The 23,242-nt window shown below is 41.2% G+C and overlaps 1 protein-coding gene across 2 annotated transcripts; it reads right to left on the bottom strand.

Moving 5' to 3' along the window:
- Positions 1-12,558: 12,558 nt before the first annotated feature.
- FCGR1A (Fc gamma receptor Ia) lies at positions 12,559-18,766 on the bottom strand. Of its 2 annotated transcripts, none has more exons than XM_019739864.3 (6): positions 18,646-18,766; positions 18,219-18,239; positions 16,561-16,815; positions 14,508-14,759; positions 13,918-14,202; positions 12,559-12,985 (listed from the first exon to the last, which is right to left on the bottom strand). In XM_019739864.3, the coding sequence occupies exons 1-6, from the start codon at positions 18,674-18,676 to the stop codon at positions 12,804-12,806; spliced, it is 1,026 nt and encodes a 341-aa protein (XP_019595423.2). In that variant the 5' UTR covers positions 18,677-18,766; the 3' UTR covers positions 12,559-12,803. The 2 variants fall into 2 exon arrangements, with proteins under 2 accessions (XP_019595423.2, XP_019595422.2); XM_019739863.3 differs by having other exon boundaries at positions 16,561-16,818; positions 18,646-18,763.
- Between the last annotated feature and the right edge of the window lie 4,476 nt (positions 18,767-23,242).

The following is a 23,242-nucleotide window of genomic DNA, read 5'->3' as shown; positions in this document are numbered from 1 at the left end:
CTCTTTTAACTGCCCTTAATAATTATTGACCCAGATAAAACTCGTTACAGATTCAAAAATCCTGAGAGTGGCAGATAAAATACTTCCCTTCAGCGAATGTATCTTTGTGGTCAAATGATGAGATTAGAGTGGAGCTTTTTCGGCCTCATTTTAGGTCCTGCTTTTCCAGTGTTGTAGACACAGAAGAGGAGGGAGCTCCATTCCAGCAGAAGAAAAAAAGAGTGTGGTATTAAGATAAGGAGCTTTTAAATATTAGATCCAGAAAGCTAGTGTTGCGCATGTAGAAATGGGCTTGGCTGATGTCACGTCAGATGTCAGCCAAATTACTTCAATGGTCTTTTTGAGAATTGGTGACTGGATTGTGATAGGTATAGAATATAAAGATGACAATTTAATCTGTGATGGCTTTTAGACAAATATTTTATTTTTAAACTGGGTACATTTCCTAAAGGTGATCTAAAAGTCTAAGCCGGTCTCTTAAGACAGATCACCTGGTTTGTAGCCTAGTCCTGCTCTTTATGAGTACTGTGACTAAGGAAAGGTCTTGAACCTTCTATGTTTCAGTTTCCTCATCTTTAAATTGGGGATAATAGTAATGCTTACTGCAAAATGTTTTTGTGGAAAGTAAATGAATAAATACATATAAAAATGCTTAGACCAGGGGTGTCCAAACTGCAGCCTGCGGGCCAACTGTGGCCCGCAATCCATTTTTAATTGGCCCACAGCAAATTCCAAAAATATTTTTAGTTTACTTAAATAAACCAGGTGAGGCAGTACGTACTTCACCTCGAGTGAGTGGCCCGGCTGTTTGTGTATTTTACCGCATATGGCCCTTGGTGAAAAACGTTGAAAAAAGTATGGACACCCCTGGCTTAGACTAATGCTTGACAGTAAACATTTCAAATGTTAGTTGATGTTGATAGTCAGGAGATCCTATTGAATGTTTTGCAACTTTTTTCATCTCTTAATGTACCAGAGAAAGTATTTACTAATTCAAGACAGTGTACTAAATACATGTTGTATTCTTCCCATCTTCCACCCCAAATTCCTAGAAATGATAGAAAATTGACACAAAAAGACGGTAGAAAGGATAAAAGTGAATCGTGCAAGAAAAATTAACTAGAGATCTTGGAAAATTAAAATTTGGTTGTTGACACAAAAATGTAACAGTAGGACTGAATCCAGAATAGAATAGGTATAGTGGGGAGAAACATGAGGGCCAGAAATCCTCCCCCCAATGTCATATAAAAGGATACAAAGATAGAAAATAAGAAAAAAAGGTAAGTGACATAGATGATAGATTCAGATGTTCCAACATTCATCCAGTAAGAGTTTGAGAAGGAAAGAACAGAAATAATGTAAGAAATACAATACAGGCTTACCAAATAAGGTTTGCTGATTGTGCATTGCACAGCTTCAGGAGCACCAGTTAAGTTATAATCTTTGCGAATGGTGTTCCCTGCAGTTGTGCAATACACAACCTAAGTGGTCATACCTGGAGATCCTGGGGAAATTTTTTAAAAAGACTTCCACAGAATGTGCATAGGTACATATTTACATAAATCCTCAGACTGCAAGTTCCCATTAAATGCTGAGCATATAAGGATGAAATAAAAGGACCTTCACCTAGAGACATGGTGGTAAATTTCAGAACACAAAGGTTAAGGAGAAAATTCTAGAAAAACACCCAGAGAAAATTCTTACAAAGAAACAGGAATCAAGTTTATATCAGACTTCTCATTTGAGCAATACTGGGTATAAGAGGATACTGATGCAGTATTTTTTTTAACCTAGGGAAAATACTTTTGAAACTAAATTTCTATATCCAGTCAAACTTTTGGGTAACTTTTCAGGCCCTTCCTGAAAGAATTTCTGGAGTTATATTCCAGCAATAATAAGATTCTAAGAGGAAGATGTGGGATACCAGAAGCAAAGGTGGCTATGTACCCAGTACAATATATTACTAAGTATAAATAAGTTTAGATTCTAAAAAAATTTTAAGTCTTAGAATACTTGGTCTTTATTCATCCAGCTAATTTTATAATGGAATAACTTTATTGAGCAATTAGAAATCAGGTGGTAGGAGAGGGATGAAATAAATGAATCAGAAAAGGTTCAATTAACAAAGAGATACATATATATATAACATATATATACCAAACTACTTGTAAAACAAATTTAAGAAGCGGTGAGTTTAGACATACAATTGACATTGGTTACGATATCCTGGGCCATACAAGTAGCATTAATTTATTGTATCCATCATGTTTGTATTGAAATCTCCCCTCTTATTTTGATTAGTGATTCAAGTTTGGATTTTAAGAGTTTGTTTAGGTAACTCTGTGATTACAGAAATTACAGAAATTTTTTACATTTATGGTCTCTGCTCCACATTTTGTCTACTGTTTTGAAGAAATGAGCTCAAAACTATTAGAGGAACTTCAAATGCAGCCATCTTTTGGTGTGGACTCCAAAAAATTATTTTTAAAAACCTGCAGTTCAAATTACAGATGATATTGACATGGGGCAAGAATAAAGAGACATAAAACAAGCTATGATTTACATTACATTCAGGAGGAGGATATAATTACTCTAGAATTTGTTAGAAAAGCATAGATTTAAATATATATAAAAATACATACGTATATGTGTAAAAGTTGAGTATAATGCACTAGAAGAGGGCTATTTCAAATTCACAAAAGCAGCAGTCCATTAAGGAGAGATATGAATTGTTTGCACTTAAGTATACACATGTATGTACTTACGTGAATGTGCGCACAAAGATTACTAATAAAGCAATCATATTGGTGATTAAGTTAACATACCTACACCGTTATCAGGAACTGATGGGTCAAGTCAACTAAAACTCGTTAAGGGTATAAAGGATTTGAAGTACATAGTTAACAAGATTAATCGTAACTATACTTATACCAATATCATCTTGTATCCGAAATAGAAAAAGTACATGATTCTGAAATTTACGTGGAATACTGGAAGAAACTGACCATGTGTGAGATGACAAATGAAAGCTCAACAAGTTTTGAAAAAGCTGACACCATACAAGACATCTTCACTAATCAGAATGCAATGAAATAACTAAAAATACTCCCCTTGATTTATACTGTAAGGAAAAGCACATGGATTAAACAGGGTATCAAAATAAAATTATATACGCTTTAGAAATAAAGAGAGCACTACATATTAAAAACTATATGAAGAGGTCAGAGGAAAATTCATAGCCTTAAAATGCATTAGTGAGAAAAGAACTATTAAAAATAATGAATTGTCGTGTCCAGTGCAACACAGGCAGTGAGGGAACAAGAAGGGGCGGCGTTAGGTTAAGTTTTTAAGCAAGAAAGAAACAGACTTGATGCAGTTAAATCACAGAGGGCCAAGGGTCTCACAGTCTTTTAAGGACTGGAGCCCTGAATCGGGCCAACTGGTGGCTTTTATTGATAAACATACAAGGAAGTAGCATTGTTTTTTCCACGGTCTGTGAGTCTCATACATCATACAAGAAAAATGATTTAAACCAATCACCCTCGCCTGCCTGCAAACAGCCGAAGCAGACGTTCCATGATGACTTAATCAAAGTATGCACCCTCCTGGGGACAAGTCTCTCCTGTTGAAACCTTATTGTTGAGCTAAACAGGGAGAGCTGATGTTATCGCTCTCCTGACTTCTCTCACAATCAGGTGAGAGGCAAAGCCAGTGTCAGCAGTGGCTCTCTTTGAACAGGGGAAAGAGATAATGCCCCTTTCCATGTTTTTCATGGTAGCTCATGGGGGTCCCCACATGGTTCTGCCTGTCTTAGGTTGTCTCTCCCGTGAGAAATCTTACCCGTCCTTGGCTGACAAACCATCTTTTGGGGGCCAAACAGAGAGACGTAAAGCATAAGCACAGAGGTGAAGCAAGGTCCCAAGAAGGCACAGTCTCACAGACTCTTCTTTCCTTAAGGAAAGGCACAAGGAGACAGTCGGCTAGGCTGCTGCGTGACAACAATGAATTAAGCTTTTAACTTGAAAGCTAATAAAGGGACAACAAAACCTGAGGAAATTAGAACACATTAGGACAGAAGCAGAAATCAATGGAATAGATGATAGTTTCCCACTCCCCCAAAATAGAATTAAGCAATAAAACCAAAACCTGGTTCTTTGAAAGAAAATTAAAGGGTTAATCCTTTGGTAAATTTAGTATTGAGAGAAAACACAACTATCAGCAACATTAGATGTAGAAGACATTAAAATTGGTATGTATATTTTGATAGCTGTATTCGCAAATGTAGATAAAATATTTAATTTTCAATACAAATGATCAAAGTTGCCTAAGAAAAGGAGACTACCTTAATAAAATGTAGCTACAGGAGAAACTGAAAAGATTGGCAAAGATCTACCCTTAGAAGCAGCACCAGGCCCAGACAGTTTTACGAGGGGGAGAGAAAATATTTATATAAATTGATCAAGATAATAGGAAAGGATGAAAAGCCACCTACTGATATTATGGCAATGACAGCGAGAGATATTAAGTTAATAACCCCTGCAAATAAGTGTTTGGTACATCAAAATAATCCATAACAATTAGATATTAGGGGCCACAATATAGATTTCAAAGTGGGATGAGAGATAATTGGGATAAGAAACTACAATTTAAACAGCTATTATGTGTAGGGTTAAGATTTGAATTATAGTTTATTGTGCCCAAAGCCTGTGGCATTTTAAGATCTGATTGAATTAAAGTTATAAAATGATTATTTTCTAAAATAAATGTGGCACTTCCACACCTGTTGTAAATGTCTATTTCTTCTCTTTGAGGCTTTTTCTGCCCTTGCAGAAGAAGTGGGCCTCAAAGTCCCAACCAGACTCCAGATTATTGCTGTTTCACTGGGGATCACGTTAATGCTTCTTCAAATTAAATTATCTTTCAGAAAGCACATCTGGGGAATTTATTTCTCCAGAATGTGTAAACCAGTCATTTCTAGCGTTTCTGAACAGATTTTCTACTTCCATTAGCCTGTTTAGGAATTTCTCCCTTTATTTAACAGATACTCCCTCTCCACAACTTTTTTTCTATCCTAATTCTATCCTAAGGGTTAAGGAGTAACGTGCTTAGTGTGATATGGAGGTGAAAGGGGAAGGCAGCAAGATGAACTTCTTACACTTTGGGGACTTTGACCCCATCTTTGGAAACAAACCGAGTAATGAGGAATAAAGGAAGGACAGCAAACCATTTTATTGGCTCCCGTTTTACTGCCAGTGTGCAAAGAGGTCTATACCTAAAAGACCTGACAGACCAGATTTTCAACATCCAGCTTTCCATTGCCAAGCTTAATATACAGTTCTCTTAGGGTCTTTCCGTTTTTATACTATTATAGCTATGAGACGGACAATAATCATTTAAGATTCTCACAATACCATTTACAATAACTCTCCAAAATGAAGGACCTAGAAATCAACAAAAAGATGAACACTTCCAGAAAGAAAACTGTAACTCTTGTGAGATATTAACAATGACATAAATAATTCATGCTCATGAATTAGAAGTCAATATTGTAATGATGTCAATATCCCCTCCCCAATAGAACCATAGACAACGCAATTCCACTCCACATCGGATATTCTCAGGAGAATCTGACATCGTTGATCACTTTTTCTTGAGACACTTGTTTCTCCTACCTTGTCAGCAATACCTTCTCAACATCCTTTGCTGCCAACTCTGCTACACAATCTTTAAGATTTGTCATGTCCCAGGGTTCATTCAGCCTTAGACCTTTTTCTGTTTTCTATCTGTACTTTCTGTGTACATTGTCTCTTCTAGTCCTATGGCTCTGAAGACCACAAATATACGACTCTTTAGTCCAGGATTCTTCCCTGAGTTCCACTCAAATATCCACAGCTTTTTCAAGTTACACTTACATGTCAAATAAGAATCTTGTATGTCCAATACAAAAGTTTTGTTTCTTGCTATTCTCTTCCCTGCTCCACCAACTTGCTCTTTTTCAGCTGTCAGTGGAATCAGTATGTGGGGACAGAGCCAGGAGTGCAGTTTCCAGGCTCTCGGCCTCACATGGAAAGGTGCTGGCTCAGGTAGTGAATGGCCATCAACTGTGATTGGATGGCCATCAGCTGTGGCTAGGTGGCTGTCAGCTGTAACCAGTGAGCCATGGGCCACTAGCACAGCCAACTGCTGTGGCTACGCTAGCAGAAAAATGGGGGCTAGCAAGGAGATGGTGGCTGAGCTAGCAAGAGCGGATTGCAGTTATCATGGCAGACTGCAGCTACCAAGTGGGGTTGGTTGGCAACGACAAGTGGATGGCGGGTTGCAGATCGTGTGGCTCCTGCCTCCTGTGTCTCCAACCCAGCCACCAGCGAGACTTTAGTGGTCTGACGCCCCTAACTATGGCTCCGTGGGTGTTCCTTTTTGGCTTCACCATATCCTGCATTCTTATGTGGGGAGCAGGAACTGAGACCCCACATGCCACCCCGTGTGACACAGTATATTGCTCAGACCCCAATTCTAGGAGTTTTTCCTTATTCCTTTTTCCCACATTCCTTACAGCTAATCAATCAGCAAGCTTTTTTGGCACTTCCTACAAAATACATTCCACGTGTAACCACTTCTCAACACCTCCACCACTAACTACCATGTTAATCCAAGCTACCATTATCTCACCTGGATTCCTGTTCTGCTGCCACTGTTGTCCCCTTATTGCCTCTGGAGTCTGCAACTAAACCTGGCGGCAGTGAGGGCTGTCAAACCCCTTCCAGCCAGTTGCTTGGAATCATAAGGCAGGTCTCCCCGTCTTTGGCTCCTCAGCAGGAAAATGCCTAAGTCCAGAAGGCACTGGGGTTTCTCCCAACTGAATGTGGGAGCCAGAAAAGACCCAGAATGGACCCAACTCTTCCTCTTTTACCCCAAACCTAGCCTGAGAAGGAAGCCCCTGACTGTTCTGAAAGGGCTGGGACTCTCGTAGAACCTCCTGTGGTCCTAGAATGAGTTGTAGGGCTCTCCCTAGGGAGCCTGGAAGGTGAGAACACTCCCCTCACCCCAATTACCCACCCTCCTCACAACCAGCTACCTGTTCTCCATTATTGTCTACTCTTGGGTGTGGTGCTTAGGTCTGGGAGCTCTGAGGAATTACTGGGTGGGCCCTGGGTATTGTCCCTACTGAGTCTGAGACGAAAGAACACCCCACCTCCATCCCCAAACCCACCCACCCATCCTCCTCCCCACTAGTTGCATCCGTCCCCTCCAGGGCCTTGTTCTCAGTCCTGGAAACTCTTTTGTCATCAGGGATAAAATACTGGGCCTTGGACCCGAGGGCGAAGCCCCCTGGTTCCCCCAATGCATTTCAGAGCAGCCCTTGAAGAGCCTGCAGGCTCCCTACCCAGCGGCCTTCCGTTTCTACCCCTTCCTGGCTCTGATGGTGGTGGGTCCAGCTGGGAGGTGGTCTGTCCTTGACTGGACGCCTGTCTTGCACTCTCCACCTGCTCCCTCCCTGCTGCCGCCTCCTCCCGCCGCCTCTTTCCTAGGCTTCTCCCCCGGGGCCCGCACCCCTCCCTGTGGTTGCCCAGCCGGCGGTTCAGCCAACGCCCCCGCCCGGCGCGCTCTGCGTCTCCCAGCAGCCCCTGCGCGAGGCGGCGGCCGAGGCTGCAATGTCAACAGGCGGCCGCGGGGTGGCGCCGCCGCCAGGTCGGCGAGCAGGCGGGTCGGCCTTGGCCTAGGTAGTGTTTCCGTTCCGGGAGGCCGCGACCATCGCCGTTGGCTTCCAGCGATGCGTCCTGCCGCTGCCTACGGGACCCACCACGGAGCCGGCTTCTCACATCTGCCGGCCCCGAGTAAACAATTAGCGAGATTTGGGGGGCCGCCCACGAGTGCTGATGCCGGCGACGCACTCTACAGCTCCTTTCTTGCCCCTACCGTCTTAGAGAAGCACATTTTCTCACGGAGTTTTGGGAAAGGTTGCGGAAAGCGAGCCGCTGACAGCTTCACGCAGCTGGGTCCCCACGCGCGCGCGGCGGCGGCCTCCGTGGCGAACTCGGGTCGCCATGTGCACAGGTGGCCACAGCGTGGCGCCCGGGCCTTCCGCGGGACACGTTGGGAGCACACAGCCTCTGTCGGTCCGAGATCTACCGCAGTGGCCTGTCCTTCTGAGTCCGGTTCCAGCCACTAGTTAAGTGTGGAGCTAAAAAAAATGTTTTAATGACCTTGTTAAGTGGCTGGTTTTCAATAGAATCTACTAACACATCCCAGTTAGGAACAGAGAAATGGTTTATGAGTGACAGCAAGCAGATTTGCCACCAAGTAAAAATATGAATAACTATGGATTTACAGTATCCAGTACCTGTTGTTTTGTGTGTGTTCTTTTTTTTTGGTAAAAATTAATGAAACAATTTCTTCTAAATTATTCGAGAAAATGTAAAACACCAACTTACTTTCAATATACACATTCCTTTTACTTGAAGATGTACCCTAGCTTATTCTGATATAGCCAAATTCACAGATGAATCGATCAGGTATAGAGCTGTGCACAGGTTTGTTGCCTGTGTGAGATAAGGTGTGTTCTTAGTTACACTCTCTTTGCCATGTCCTCATAGGATTCTCCCACCGGAGCCAAGCATTTTTTGATGATAGTGTGAAAAAGAGGCAACGTCTATAAATGAAAATTATAATAAATTCTGCCCTCCTCTCTACAATATATACTAGGATTCAGAATATCTAAACATAGGCCAAAATATCCATTTCTAACACATAGCTTTGCCCCTGAAAACCCATGAATATAAGAGAGAAAGACACAAAAACTTACTTCTGGTTTATAGTGGCATTGTCTCTTTGGTAGACCCAGATTTTTTTTAATCCCCAGGGCAATGTATCATAATTTGGGAAGAGTGAGAGATATGTCTTTCTTTTAATAACGGGGAGAAGGATGTGTGGGAAAGAGTAGGTGGAAAAGAATCAGCTTCAGACATTTACAGCAGGCATGTTCTTAGCACAATGTAATGAAAGAGTACATTTGGAAGTTGACAATTGGGAGTTTGACTCCCTTAAACTATCACTGCCAATGTATCCATTAGAATAGCTATATATCCCTATGGGCCAACACACTGCAGAAGGACACTTATGGCAGTGAATGAAGCAATCCATATGTGCAACAATAGGGAATGGTGGTAACGCTGCAGAATAAAATGCTGTATGGTCCTTGTTTCACCATTATTGAGTAAAATCCTGTTGACCGATTTCTTGCTTTCTGCAGGTCAAATTAGCAGGTTTGCATTTTGCTTCAAATGCTAACCAGTGCAATTCCAAACCCTGAACTTAAAATGCAAATCATCACTCATAGAAGTACAATCAGAACACGTGAGGACGTTCCCTCTCCGTTGTAGCTAGCGGGAGAGAGAACAGTTTACATCCATCACAAACCAGCTCAAAAAAATCAGATTTGATAAGGTGTTAAACAAAGAACATTCACAGGAATATCAAGTTTATTCTCTTGTGTGTGCCCGGGTTTTATTGTTACCAACTTGTTTTGTTCTGTGAACTATGTCCCTAGAAGTGTTATTTGAACAAATGGGTCTTACAATACTCCAAAGACTTTATAAATTGTTGCAGTGGCTTACAAAACACTCAGATTGGACTCTCTGGAAGCAGATGCCAAGACAGAGTTTGGGGTGCAAGATGTTTATTAGGGATGAACCCAGTGAAGAGTGAGGAAATAGGATTGGGCTGAGGAAGAAAAAGACTACAATGAAAACCTGATAAAGCCTTGATCAACCCCCTAAGCAGCTCTGGAGCGAATATCGCTCTCAACCATGTCCTCCTTTGGGCTGAAATGGCCTGTTTTGTTCAGGCACGAGATGCAGGATGCTCCAGGTAGGGTGTGACTTTAGGGGACGCAACTGAAGCAGACCCTGGGAGCTACTCTGTTTCCCTGAAAATAAGACCTAGCCGGACAATCAGCTCTAATGTGTCTTTTGGAGTAAAAATTAATGTAAGACCCAGTCTTGTAGTAAAATAAGATCGGGTCTTATATTAATTTTTGCTCCAAAAGACACATTAGAGCTGATTGTCCGGCTAGGTCTTATTTTCAGGGAAACACATTAACTAAGAGCTGGAGAATGTCTGCTGAATGCATTTCTTGTGCTGGTCATCAAGCCCTTTCTTGAAAAAGGATTTGGACAGCACATCTCCATGTCCACCATCGTCCACCCCTATGCCTGGATCCACTGAACCACAGAAGTTTGGGAATCACCTCTTCCAGGATTCTACTGGGCATTTCTTCCTGAGGGACAGTATAGAAGAGTGAAGAATGGGACCTACAGCTCCCATTGCTGCACTTGGGCTCAGGGCCACAATTGCTACATACTGTCTCAGAGGCTAACCCGATGGCATAACCCCGGTTTTCATTCCTGAGAGTGCTGAGTACCTGGTCACTAAGCGCCTCTACGCCTGCAGTTGCTGTACCTATCTATTTAAAGTCAAAATTGGGCAAGGCAGCAATAAGAGGCATCCTAGTGGATTACCTGAGTTCCACACCTATTCCTCCCTTCCCCCATTGTGCAATAGCAGCTTTATCTCCTGCTGATTTGGATCAGTTATCCCTGTCAAGACAAAGACCCCCTCTTCTTGCCTACTGTTCCCTGGACACAAGGAGCCCCAAGCACCCAGCCATCAGCTATGTTGTAACCCCATGGGCCTCATGCTGTGTCCCCAGGTGAAAGTTTGCCCTCCTTGGGGACTAGGGCCTCTACCCCTGGAGAACCCAGAGTTGTAGGTTTGGGAAGCACAAAGCCCCCCACTGGGTCATTAGGGGCAATAGTAAATGGAATTACTCTTCCACTTCTTGGTTCCTGGACCCATATATTCTTCTTACTAGGACACAGTGAATATATGGCATTCTGGAGAATGGCATCTCAGCTGCATCTTCCAGTTCTTCCTTCAGGAGGCTGTTCAGCTCTTTACGAGGCCAAACAGCAGCTTCTGGGTGGTATAGTATGTGATCTGACTGTGGGTCCTAGGGCGATGGCCCACTCCTGCACTTTCTTCAATGTGAAGTTGGTGTCTTGGTTACATACCACGCGGTATAGGATTCCATGCCTGAGGATGGAGAGTGGGGAGGGAGGAAGCACTTCATGATGCTTTAGCAATGACTGGCTCCATTCCACCCAGATCGTTAGTGCTCTGTCTATATCCTGTCTGTCACCCACGTTCTGCCCCAGGGAGCCCTTGGAATTCTCCACCCTGTGAGGGTGGCAGAGCTCTCTCCTCCGCGTTCAATGTCACGTCCTGCTACAGTTCCCAATTCCTCAGGCTAGAGTCCTCTCTGGACGGTACCTCTACAGAGAGTCTTTGGGCCTCATCCCTGCAGCTCCCATTTCCCCGTTGCCCCAGTCCACAAGACCAAGTATTATGTGCAATCGATGAAGTTCCTGCCATTCCTCAGACCATGTCCTTTAATACAAATGTTGGAGTTGTTGTACTTCAATTGAAATGGTAATTATTGTACATTTTTCTGAAGGTGGGGGGGAGAAGGGCATTCTCCCTGCCCATAGATGCTTCCATCTATTTCAGGTCTAAGTTGCTTGAGGGTTTTTCTAGGTGGTGAGTGTTCAAAGTAGGCCCTGCCATGTGGAGCCAGAACACAGGCTCGGCAGGGAAGTGTCCTTGTTTGGCAGATAAGCTACATTTTTTAAAAAATCAAGTAATCTCTAATTCACGTTGCTAGGATTGTTTATACCTTTTTCATTTTTTTCTAACCTTTAGTAAAGTCGCATTCACATATTTCAGTTTTCTCTCAGCTGTCTTATGGAGTAGCAGGGAAATATTTTGTCTCCAAACTGGAGCCCAAGTGGGAGAGAAGGGTTATCTTGAAGCTAGTTTGTAGTCATCCAGAAAATCAGAAAGATAAAGTAAATCTGGAATTACAAGATGGAGCTTTGTGGTATCGTTGCCCCACCCCCCTTGAAGCTTCTCCTTACAATGCCACGCTTGGAGATCTGGGTTTCATTTATTAAGGAAAGCAGCAGTGATATTCTGCCTTTACACGGGCAGGGGACTGGGACAGACAAACAGGACCCCTGGTGTCTCGACACAGAGAGGGCTTGAGAAAGCCTCAAATGAAAGGACAAAAATAATGCATCCATTTCTTATTGTGAGTTACCCTTGTATCTCTGAAAGATGTATGGACACAGCCCCTGCAAGTGCACTAAAGGAGAAAAGCTGTGAAGTAACCATCCTCAGCACCACACAGGTGTGAGCTCTCATTCTCAAAGTCTCTCACGTGTCATTTGTAAGTTACATTTCTTACTTTTTGGTCTGTACTATTGCCTCTTGTCTCCCTCATATCCTCTTTCTCTGTTTCTCATTCTGTCTCTCTGCCTCTTAATCTCTTGTACACATGCACACACTTACCTTTTCACCCTGTCCTCAGCATTATATTATTGCTCAAACGACCTAATAGGATAATCAGGTCAGACTTGACTTCCAAGCTTTTAATTGCTGTAGAGTGGGTCTCATATCAAATCGTCCCTACCCACTACATTTCCAAGTTTATCTCCATTGAAGTCAACTCATTAATTTGCTTTATTTAAGAGTTAGTCAAATGTCATGGGACTCACAGTTCCAGCATCTTTCAGCTTTTGGATGTTTGTGCCCCAACGCTTACACGGAGAGGAAGGGGAAGCGCCTGTCCAGACCTGTGGGCACCCACTGAGCTGCTGCCCTGCCCCCTGGGGCTTCTGCTGTGTCTTTTCTTGCAGCCGTTCTTCTTGTTCCTGACATTTCAGCTCTTCTTCTAAATATCGATCTTTTTAAAGGTAAGAAGTTGCCTTCTTTCCCTGACCAGAGTCCATAGGGATTTCTAAATTCCACTTCTCCTTTTTTTGAAGTTCCTTGTGTATTATCACACAGAAAACATTGTTCACCAAAAATATGATTCCCGTTGCCAGAGAGAAAGCGACATGAAACCAGATGTGAGCTGGTGACTGAAGACCTGAAAAAGAAAATGACAAAGAGATGTGCTTTTTAGAAAGCAGAGGAATATGACAGTTATGTTTGGAAGAGAAGGTTGGCTAAGACCTGATATGCCTGTCCCCAATGGAGACACCGTAATTTCAGGGGACAGGGAGGAGCTGGAGGGGGCTCCAGCTGAACAATGTGGCATATGGACAAGAGGCAGTCTCCTCATAAGAGCTTAAGTGCCACAGCTCTGTCAGGAGACTTACTCCCTAGTTTCAGAGACAACTGCCATTTTGATGCCACTTAATGCTTGAAATGAATTTGGATTGAAGATAAACTTTTTTCCCAAAGAGTCTTTGTTCTGGAGCTCACCATCCCTCCACCTCAGCCAGATATAGACACTTAGGCAGATACTTATGTGCAATCCACAAAATCCCCATCATAGCAATCTACCATGCGAGCTCCTTGAAGTAAGAACTGCACCCTACTGTCTTTATATCCCAATACCTATGACAATAGATGGGAGGAATTCAATATATTGTTGATTCGATTGCAGGTGAGTGAGAAGGGGAGAGGGAGGGAGTGAAGAAAGGAGAGGGAGGAGGGAAAGAGAATAGAAAATATAGAAGAGAATTATACACCTGAAATCTAAGTAATTGTACTAACAATTGTCACCCCAATAAACTTCAATTAAAAAAAAAAAGCAGTAACAACTGATTTAAAAGGACAGAAAAAAAAGAAAATATAGAAGAAAAGAAGGAAGGAGAAAAGGAAGGAAATAAATTGAGGAAGGAAAGGAAATTGATGTTTACGTGGAGAATAGTAAAGTTTTTAATCAAGAGTGGAAAGGTCTGTTCATAGGTTTTTCCTGGCTGGCCCAAGAAATCTCTGGAACAGACCTCAGTTCTATAAGAGAAAAGGGAGCAACTACTCTTGGGCCAGTCAGTTCCCATCATTCTCACTCACCACGCACTTGAAGCTTCAACTCAGGGCTTTGCCTGATGATAGTTCCATCTTCTGTAACGGCCTCACACCTATATAACCGAGGATCGTCTCTTTTAGCAGTGAGTATCTGGTATTCAGAAGATGTGGTTCTATTCATCAGGGTCTCATTGCCCACGTAGAAGGAGTAGTAGAGCTGTACCTCAGGGCTCTGTGAGGACAACTTGGTCTCACAGCTCAGGTTAACCGGATCCCCCTCTAGGAGGGGGAATGAAGAGGATGCTTTCAGCACTGGGGCTGGAAATAGCTCTGAAAAAAAAAAAAAAAGTTGAGAGTTGCCTGCTTCAGAGTCAAGGTTCTTTCTGCAGAAGATATAGCCACCCCCCCTTCGGGAACCTGCCCCTAGAGAATGCATCCATAAGACAATTTTCCCCACTTCCAGCAAACAGGTATTCTTGGGGTTTCCTCAGAAGACCCCAGGTCATCGCGTGGCTCTCAGTAAGGCAGTTTAACTCCCTGGAGCTCAGTTTCCTTATTTACAAGTCAAAGCGATGATTTCTGATGGTTCTGCTGGTCCTTAAAACTATAGTTCTATAACTACTCAGATACAATACCTTTTATGGTGATCGACACTCCTGCTGATATGAAATAATTCTGTATCTGGCTTGAGCAGTGATAGATGCCATTGTGATTCATATTGGTTCTCAGAATGGTGAATTCAGAATCCCAAGAAGAAAACTTAAAGATCTTGCGGTTTTGGTAGAAAAACATATTGGACAGCTTGTTATTATTCCATCCATGACACCTCAAGGCCAGAGGTTTTCCTTCGGTGACGACTCTGCTGGAGACCTGGAGTAGTACCCAATCTGGAAAATGTGGACCCAAAATGTAGGTATACAGTGGCAGAGGTACAAGGAGGCCAAAGCTGAACCCGTGGGGCTTTATCTATTTCTCCTCACATTCCAACCTGGAGCTCTGCTGAATCTGAGGCCTGTTCCCCATTCCTCAAATAGCTTTAGCTTTCCTGGGAAGAAAAGTAATCTTGTACACAGACTGAACTGCCAGCCTCCTGCACTGTGCCAGCTGAACCCCCTTATATAGGTTCCTGGAATTCTTTTAACCAATGGCCTGAGAGCTGCCCTTTCCAACTGGGCAATGTGCTCATTTGCATATTTACTGACTAATCAGAGGCCCTCCATAATGACCAATCAGGACGAATAACTGACCAATCAGGACAGTGCTACTTGGACCAATCAGACTATAAGTTTGGATTCTTCATTTGCATAGAAATGACCAATCAGGGGCCAGAGTGGGAACGTTATAAAAGTGGACCTCCCCTTTGTCTCAGGGGAGCACATTTTCAGTGTCCTCTGGAGGCTGTGTCTTATCCTATTTGTAAACTGTGATCTGAATAAAGTTTATCTTTTTATCACACTGCAGATTGGAGACTCCTGTTGGGATTGGATTGGTGGCAGCACACTTTTGTTGACATAATGTAATAATGTCATATACAATATAATGTAGAAAATAATGTGAAAGATATTATTCTTAATAAGTCACCAATGCCGGGGGTTCTAGAGGCAACAAAAAACGACCTCTTCCCAGGCCGAGTTCATTATTTGCCATTTGAACCAGGAAGGACTTCTGCTGGAATTACGTAAAATCTCGTGAGAAATGCGTAGCATTTCCTCTGACATTCTCCACATCCTTCAGCTAAAACACATTTCCTTCAAAAGCAACCTAGTCCACATAAATCTAATTCTGCCTCCAGCATAGATTAACTTTTGCATTATCGATTACATAGCAGTTTAACTTATTGCTTTCGAATAACTAAATAACCCATTTGAATGATTTGTCCTCAATAATGAAACATTTTGCCCTAAAGAGTAGTTTCCATCTCTTGGTAAGTAGAAACGTCTTGCAGACTTAAGTGAATGGTGGGGTATTTTTCTGCTTCTATTCATCAAACTTTAAAATGCTTAAAGTCTCATAGTGATTCCATATCCAGAATATGATCCAGAATATGATCGTACAAATATACTATGAAATGCATCCCAGATGATATGTATAAAGATGTTTATTACAGCATTGTTTATAAAAGCAAAGAATGTAAACACACCATAAGTTTACTAATAGGGAGACTGGTTAAATCAATTATTGCACAGCCATACGGCAGATATTTGAAAGTTCAAGGTAGATGTCGCTTGATATAAACAGACCTCCAAGGTATTTTAAGTATTAAAAAAGAAAGTTTATGTTATTAACAGTTTTGTTTTTGTGGCAAGTGACGGTGGGATTAGGGGGTGGGGTGGGAAGGAGATTTTATTGTCCATCATTGCGCATTTCTCCAAATTAGTCTTATTAACTATGGGCAGGCATAACTTTTTTCAACAAAACTAGATATTTTGAATAATGATAAAATCTTAGGGTCTGAGTTTTACTCTAGATACCCTATTCACAGCGACTCCATTTGGGGTGCTTTGGGGACCCAGTTTAAGGACTCTAATGTGATGTTTTGAGTATCTTGACTTAATTTCACTTGGCAGATACATAGAGCTGAGACTCATATTCAGATAAATCAACAAAGACACATGCGACATCCAGAAAGGAGCAAACATACAGGAAGACCTCATGATTTCCAGCCCTCCTGCTCCATGCTATATTTACCTTTGTGGATTTCCAGCTGTACGGGGTCACTTGCCATTGAGAGGCCTGTCTGGCACCTGTATTCACCAGTGTCACTGAAACTGGCAGAAGCGATCCTATAGCTGGGGGTCAAGGTGCGAATGGCTGTACCATTGACCAACCACTGTGTAGAGTTGTCCTCAGGCAGGCGGGGTCCTTCACACCAGAAGGTTACACTTTCCATTTGGAATATATTGACCCATGGAGGTTGCAAGGTGATCACTGCTTTTGGGGGGTCTGCTTTGTTGGGGGTGGACAAAAAGTGGATTAAAAAGGAAGGCTCTGAGCAATTGGTAAGGTTTTGTGGATAGCACAAGGGGAAAAAAATGTATATATAGATTAGATTTAAAAATAGGCAAGTGAGAACCTACAAAAGTCAGTCATGAAGAATGTCCAGACCTTAATGCAGAGAGCTGTTCATGTTATTACATCTGAGTGTTAGGGATTTTGCGTTCCCGAGAATTAAATGACCAATTTAGTTCTCACTGTTGGTAAGCAATGAAGCAGGGCTTTAAACTGGGGCAAATAGATTGGAGGTGATTTTCTTATCCTCTGTGCTATCCTAACGCTGAGGGGTAATCTCAGGTCTTAATTAGCGTCTGCATTGGTAACCAATATCCAAATTCCTCACTTTGAAGCTTCCAGTTCCTGCTTGATTCTCTCTGAGGATGAAAAAAAACAAACAAAAAACTCAGCTTTCTCCTAAAGGGGACTAATTTGGGGGATGTTGAAAAAGCCTTAGAGCTACTTCTGTGCATTTGCAATTCTGGCCTTTTCCCACTATTTCACACACACACACACACAAGCACGAGGTCTGACAATAAAGTTCGCAAACACATCCTAGAAAAAGTGCTACATACCTCATTGCTGAATATCACTATGGTCACCTTCGAAGTACTCCCCTTGGGAAGCTATGCACCAACACCAGTGCCTAGTCCACCCTTCAAAGCAATTTTGGAACTCTTTCTCTGAAATGGCCATCAGAGCTGTCGTCGTATTTATTACCCTTGATGTCCTGAATGTCATCAAAATATCTTCCTTTCAATATTTCCTTTATCTTCGGGTAAAGAAAGAAGTCATTGAGGGCCAGATGAAGTAGGAAGGGTGTTGCAATACAGTTTTCGTTTACTGGCTAAAAACTCCCTCACAGACAGAGGCGTGTATTGTCGTGATGCAAGAGCTGTGAATTGTTGGCGAAGAGTTCAGGTCGTCTAACTTTTTCACACAGCCTTTTCAGCTCTTCCAAATAGTAAACTTGGTTAACTGTTTGTCCAGTTAATAAAAATCCATAATGAATAATCCCTCTGATATCAAAAAAGTTAGCAACATCATTGCAAAAAAGGTCGCGAACTTAATTGTCAGAACTCGTGTGTGTGTGTGTGTGTGTGTGTGTGTGTGTGTGTGTGTGTGTGTGTGTATAGGCATTTAGTCCAGAGGTCAGGGCTTATTTAGGAAATCCTAGAAACTTTAAAAACCAGGATTTTATCAAACGCATACTCTGAATATATGGACTTTACATAATTTATAAATCTTTCTCCTTTCTATCCTCTCCCCATATTCTCTTCTTCAGGATAATGGAACCTATCTTTTGAAAGCAGGAATGTGCCAGAGGAGGAGAAGTGAAGTTAGACAGTACTCACCCATTTGCCCACCAACGGGAACTGTAAGAGACCAAACAACAGAGACATTAGTTCATCAGTAGGTGACAAAGAAGGGAGAATTAGGGAGACAGAATTAATATAGACTCTGAGGGGCCAGCTTAGGTCTCTTTAGCTTCTCTCTACCCCCTTTCCCAAAATCAGACACCAGTGGTTCCTAATAGCCTACAGATGGTTATTGATGGGGCTTTATTTTGAAAGGATGCTTTTAAGCTGATGGTCTCCTTTCTCAGAATCTCCTTTCCCATCCTTTTGCTGTAGTCAACACCAATAAATCATGAACGCACAGATACAGTTGTCTCCATGCTCATGAGTGTTAGCTTAGGATACTAAAGGAAGTCAAAAAAATCCTGAGTCCGCACAGCCAGTGCATGTACCCTTCTAGTTACCCCCTCTAAGCCCAACTTACCCCAAAGGAGCAGAGCTGTCAAGAGCCACATGTTGTCTCCAATCTAATGGGAGCAATGAAATGCAAGACATTGAAGAGATTCTGCTGGGGACACTGGAGCCAAGATTAGAAAGAGGAAGGAAATTGCCTCTTCTGACTGTTTTTGTCATGTTCCTTTTCTGTGAAATACATCCCTAATTCCTGTAGCATATGCTCCCGATTCTCGTACTTCTTAGCCCATCCCCCCAACCCCAGTTTAAAACTCTGGGTATGAGATTTATGAAATTCTAAGGATCTAAGGGAAGGGCTAATGTTTTATTGACAGTCTATTCTGATTATATTCCCCTCTACAAATTATGCTGTTTGGGACTGGAATATGGCAAAGCCCTATTTTAAAAATTGGTTCCAAGACTGGCTAATCCCTCCAAGACTTGATCATTTGAATCCAGATTATTCCACATCAGCCCCTATGAGATATGCGAGGAGATACTCATCCACAAGAGCTCTCCTACTATAAACTAGCCTCTACTCTTCTGGGAATATACACAACAACTTCCAATTTTCATTAAAAAAAAAAAAAAAAAAGCCATGTTCCTGAAACACATTATGAATTCGGGGTGTTATCTTGGCTACATCCAAGGAAATGAAATATTTAATGCAAATGCTGTAGAGAAGAAAAAGAATTCACGTGTGAATGGAAATATCCAGGAGAAAGGAGTTTCAGAGTATAAGTGGGAAGCTCTATGTTACCAAAATGAGTTGGTTCCTGGGGCCGATATAAAAAGGTTTTTTAGGTATTCTGTTAAGAGAGAAAGAAAACTAAACAGAAACTCAGATGAGTTGAATGAGAGCAAATGGGACTTGGGTAGCAATTTCACCAATAGAATTAAAAATGATGACAAATAATATTGTAGATTGAATTGTTCACCCCAATTTTTCACCCTACCCTGAATCTACACTATCTGTACAGCCTCAGGAGAGGCTGAGGGTACCTCCCTGACCCTGGGCTTTGGCTCATCCATGTGACTTTCATTGGCCAATGAAATATGGGTGGAAACATCATTGTGCTATGTCCGAGCCTAGACCTTAGGGAGCTTCACACATTCTCTCTCACCCTCTTGGGCTTCTGTGATTGTCGTGACAAGAACATGCTCTGGCTAGCCAGCTATGTTGTGTGGCAGAGCTGTCCTAGCCATCATAGCCTGAAGTAGAGCTGCCCCAGCTGCCCTGCAAACTTCCAGTGAGAAATACATGCTTATTGTTGCGTACCACTGAGATTTTGAAATTATTAGAGAGCAATGGCTGACGGATGCAAAGCAAGGAAGAAAAGTCTAGGAAGAACTCAGGAGATTCTGAGAGAGACAAGAAATTATGAGTAGACACTCTTGTGATCTCCCTTTTACAAATGAGGACACTAGTCAAGAGAAATATGGTAACCGGGTCAAAGTTGTAACAAGTAGAAGCAGACAGTTTGATTTCCTTTACACCCAAAACCAGACAGTTTGATTTCCTTTACACTCTCACAAATAGAGTATAATAGTACCCACCCCATCCCTTACAATTTCTGCTTTGTAGGAAAATAGCTGTTGTTTGAAAAATGTGTAAATATATTTCAGTGACCAGGAAAACATGGAGGAATGAGTACTGTTGTGGAAGACAAATACAAGTGATTCATGACCTGGAAGGAAATCTTTTTTCTCTGATAAGTTTCCAAATGTTGAGGAAATAGCCAGCGATGTAAGATTGAATCCATGTAAAAAGAACTAGGAGGTCGTGGAACAAACATGGTAACTAAGGCAGACGAGTCTCCAGTACTAATGGCCAGTGAAAATCATGATGCTCATTAAGGACCCTTAGAATTTACATCTATATGTGACATTTATATTTCCATATATTGATGATATTTTACAATACCATCATACTCATAGGATTCATAGATTTAAAATCACTTCACACATACACTTTTCTCAAAGGTAGATGCAAAGTCTTGTTTGCCTATTTTAACTATAATTGTTCTCTTCTCACAACAGAAAATAATTTGTGAACAATTACTTGATATATTTTTTAAAAGGTAAGATAATGTAAATCTCATAAAGACCAAAATTTTATTTTTTGTATTCATTAAAAGTGAAAATCAGAGAGCTAGAAAGGGAGGTGCAAAACTACAGTGCTACACAACACACAGGGGGCTGATTTTGTCCTTTCTTACATTCACTGATTGGTCTGCTCTATATGGTTAATAAATGACTAAATAATTAATATGTCAAAGTAATTATAAAAGGATGATGATCATTTTGAGGAGTTATATCCTTGTGCTTTTTAACCACATAAACCCGTTACCTCCAATAGAAAAGGAATCATAAAAACATTGATTTGTTTCCATAATAATTGCTTAGGAATATCAACCTTATATACGAGTATATTTATATTTTCCCCTACTGTCTTTTGTATTCACCCATTTTCATTTTTCTTCTCATTTCACTTTTTTTCTCTCCTAAAACTATTCTGCTTCCCCAAAAATAAGACCTAGCCAAACCATCAGTTCTAATGCGTCTTTTGGAGCAAAAATTAATATAAGACCCAGTACTATATTATATTACATTATATTTATTATATGCGATCTTATATTAAAATAAGACTGGGTCTTATATTAATTTTTGCTCCAGAAGACACATTAGAGCTGATGGTCTGGCTAGGTCTTATTTTCAGGGAAACAAGGTTGTTCTCCTCTGGATCTGCCCACTTTCAGTCTTTCTACCTCTCTCATTCTCTGTCTCCTCTGGGTATTTCTCTAGCATTTCTATACTCTTATTTTCTTTTAACTACCTATTCTGCTTTCTAAGACAGTCAGTTGTTTTTCCTCTTGATTATCACTTTTCTATTGTGATTATGTTTAGTTTTATCTTCTCATTCATCTTTTTTTCTCTAATCTTTTTCTCCCTTTTATGGCAAAAAAAAAAAAGGAAAAATCAGTCAACAATCCTTTATTCACTACTCATCCCTTCTTTAACAACCACATATTTTAGGAACCTTTGAAACGTGTCAACTAAAGTTATGCAAGTTATTGTATTGAGTAATTTCCTACTGCACAGTTTTGCTTAATATGTTTTGTATGAGGTAGAGCATCTCTTGAACAGCTGAAATATATTACCTTTATATACCTGCTAATACTGGAAGTGTTTTTCAGGAGATTCAGATAAACTTTACCTGATGTTTTTCTTCAACTACCATTCATTATAAAAAGTCCCCCACTTGTTCAATTTCATGTTTCCATTAGAAATTCAACTTATTTTTTTATTTTTAAAAACTGACTTAACACAACACAAATTTATTATTTTACAGTTCTGTAGGTCAGAAGTGTGCAATAGATTTCTCTGGGCTAAAAACAAAGTGTCGGCAGGACTGGATTCCCTTCTGGAGGCTCTAAGGAGAATCCATGTCTTGCCTTTTCCAGCTTCTAGAAGCCACCCACATTCCGTAGGTCATGACTTCCTTCCATCTTCTAAGCCAGCAATAGCCAGGTAAGTCTTTCTCCCAATGCCATCTTTCTGGTTCTTATTTTTTATTCTTATTCTTACTACTTGATCTATCAAATCTTTCCTTGGTTCCTGCATCCTCAAAGTGATTCCATCAACTTTTAAAAATTTTGTCTTCGTCTATAACTTTCTGTTTTTATCATCTAGTCTTTACAGTTAATTTTTCGGTGGTGTTACAATTTGTCTTTTATAGATTGTTTCAATTTGGGATGCCCTTGTCCATTTCCTTTTCCCCTAACCCCACCTTTTCTGTCATCATGAACAGATTCATCAAGTCCTTTGTCTAATTTTCCTGTGTGCCCTTGAGATTTCTTCCTAAACTTTTTTTGATCAAATCATTATAAATGTCTGCTTTTATACACATTTTCCATCATTCCCAAGATAGCAAATCACTGCATTTTGATTTTGTTCCAGCCCCACAGCAGCAAAGGGTTCCGGCCAGATTGAAAAGGCTAGAGGGGAAGGTGAGAAGGGTTCAAACGTTTACGTAGCTTGTGTTTCTAAAAATAGCTATTATCTGGAACATGAACTCTTCCCATGAACCCCTCCCCTAAATTTTCACTGGTAGTGTGAGTCAACACTATTCGGAAAGGCCCTCACCTAGTATTATAAGTGGTTTGTGGGATCCTAGGGTATGAAAACTCCTGCTCTTTCCTGTCCCCCAAGGTAGCATCAATTCCCTCAACCATCTTGGTGAGTCAGGAAAACACGCTCAGTGACATGGGGAATAAGAGAAAGTTGATCAAGATGGGGGCTTGTGAATAGAAGGAGTAGAGGCGTCAGGAAGGTAGGGAGGGTAGGAGGTTGCCACAAACTCTTCCTACTTCTTTTGCCCTTGTTCTATCCCCGGGGAGAAAAAAATCTTTCTTTTCAGGACTTTAAAAAATTTATGCGGGAGTACCTTTCTAGCTGCCAAATAGGATGCTGCCCATTCATGAACCACTAAATAAAGCCAATTAGATCTTAAAGAAAAAAAAGTTATGCAATATTTCATAGAAATGAAAGAATGTGTATATGGCTATGAGGCACAATAAGCAAATGAACACTTATGAACACACCACTCAAATGAAGAACTAAAATAT

This window comes from Rhinolophus sinicus, chromosome 7 (genome assembly GCF_057876585.1).
Source record: "Rhinolophus sinicus isolate RSI-liver-muscle chromosome 7, RSI-T2T, whole genome shotgun sequence".
Classification (NCBI taxonomy): Eukaryota; Metazoa; Chordata; class Mammalia; order Chiroptera; family Rhinolophidae; genus Rhinolophus; species Rhinolophus sinicus.
This window is presented reverse-complemented; position numbering and strand designations above follow the sequence as displayed.

Bases quoted from the DNA above. Each gene is read 5' to 3' on its own strand.
- FCGR1A (XM_019739863.3), bottom strand. From the start codon at position 18,676: ATGTGGCTCTTGACAGCTCTGCTCCTTTGGG. The intron at 14,203-14,507 runs GTATTGTATCTG...TTTTTTTTTCAG, and splicing joins AGTGTCGATCACCATAAAAG to AGCTATTTCCAGCCCCAGTG. The intron at 12,986-13,917 runs GTGAGTGAGAAT...TTTCTTTTTCAG, and splicing joins GTTGAAGCTTCAAGTGCGTG to GTCTTCAGTCACCAGCTCAC.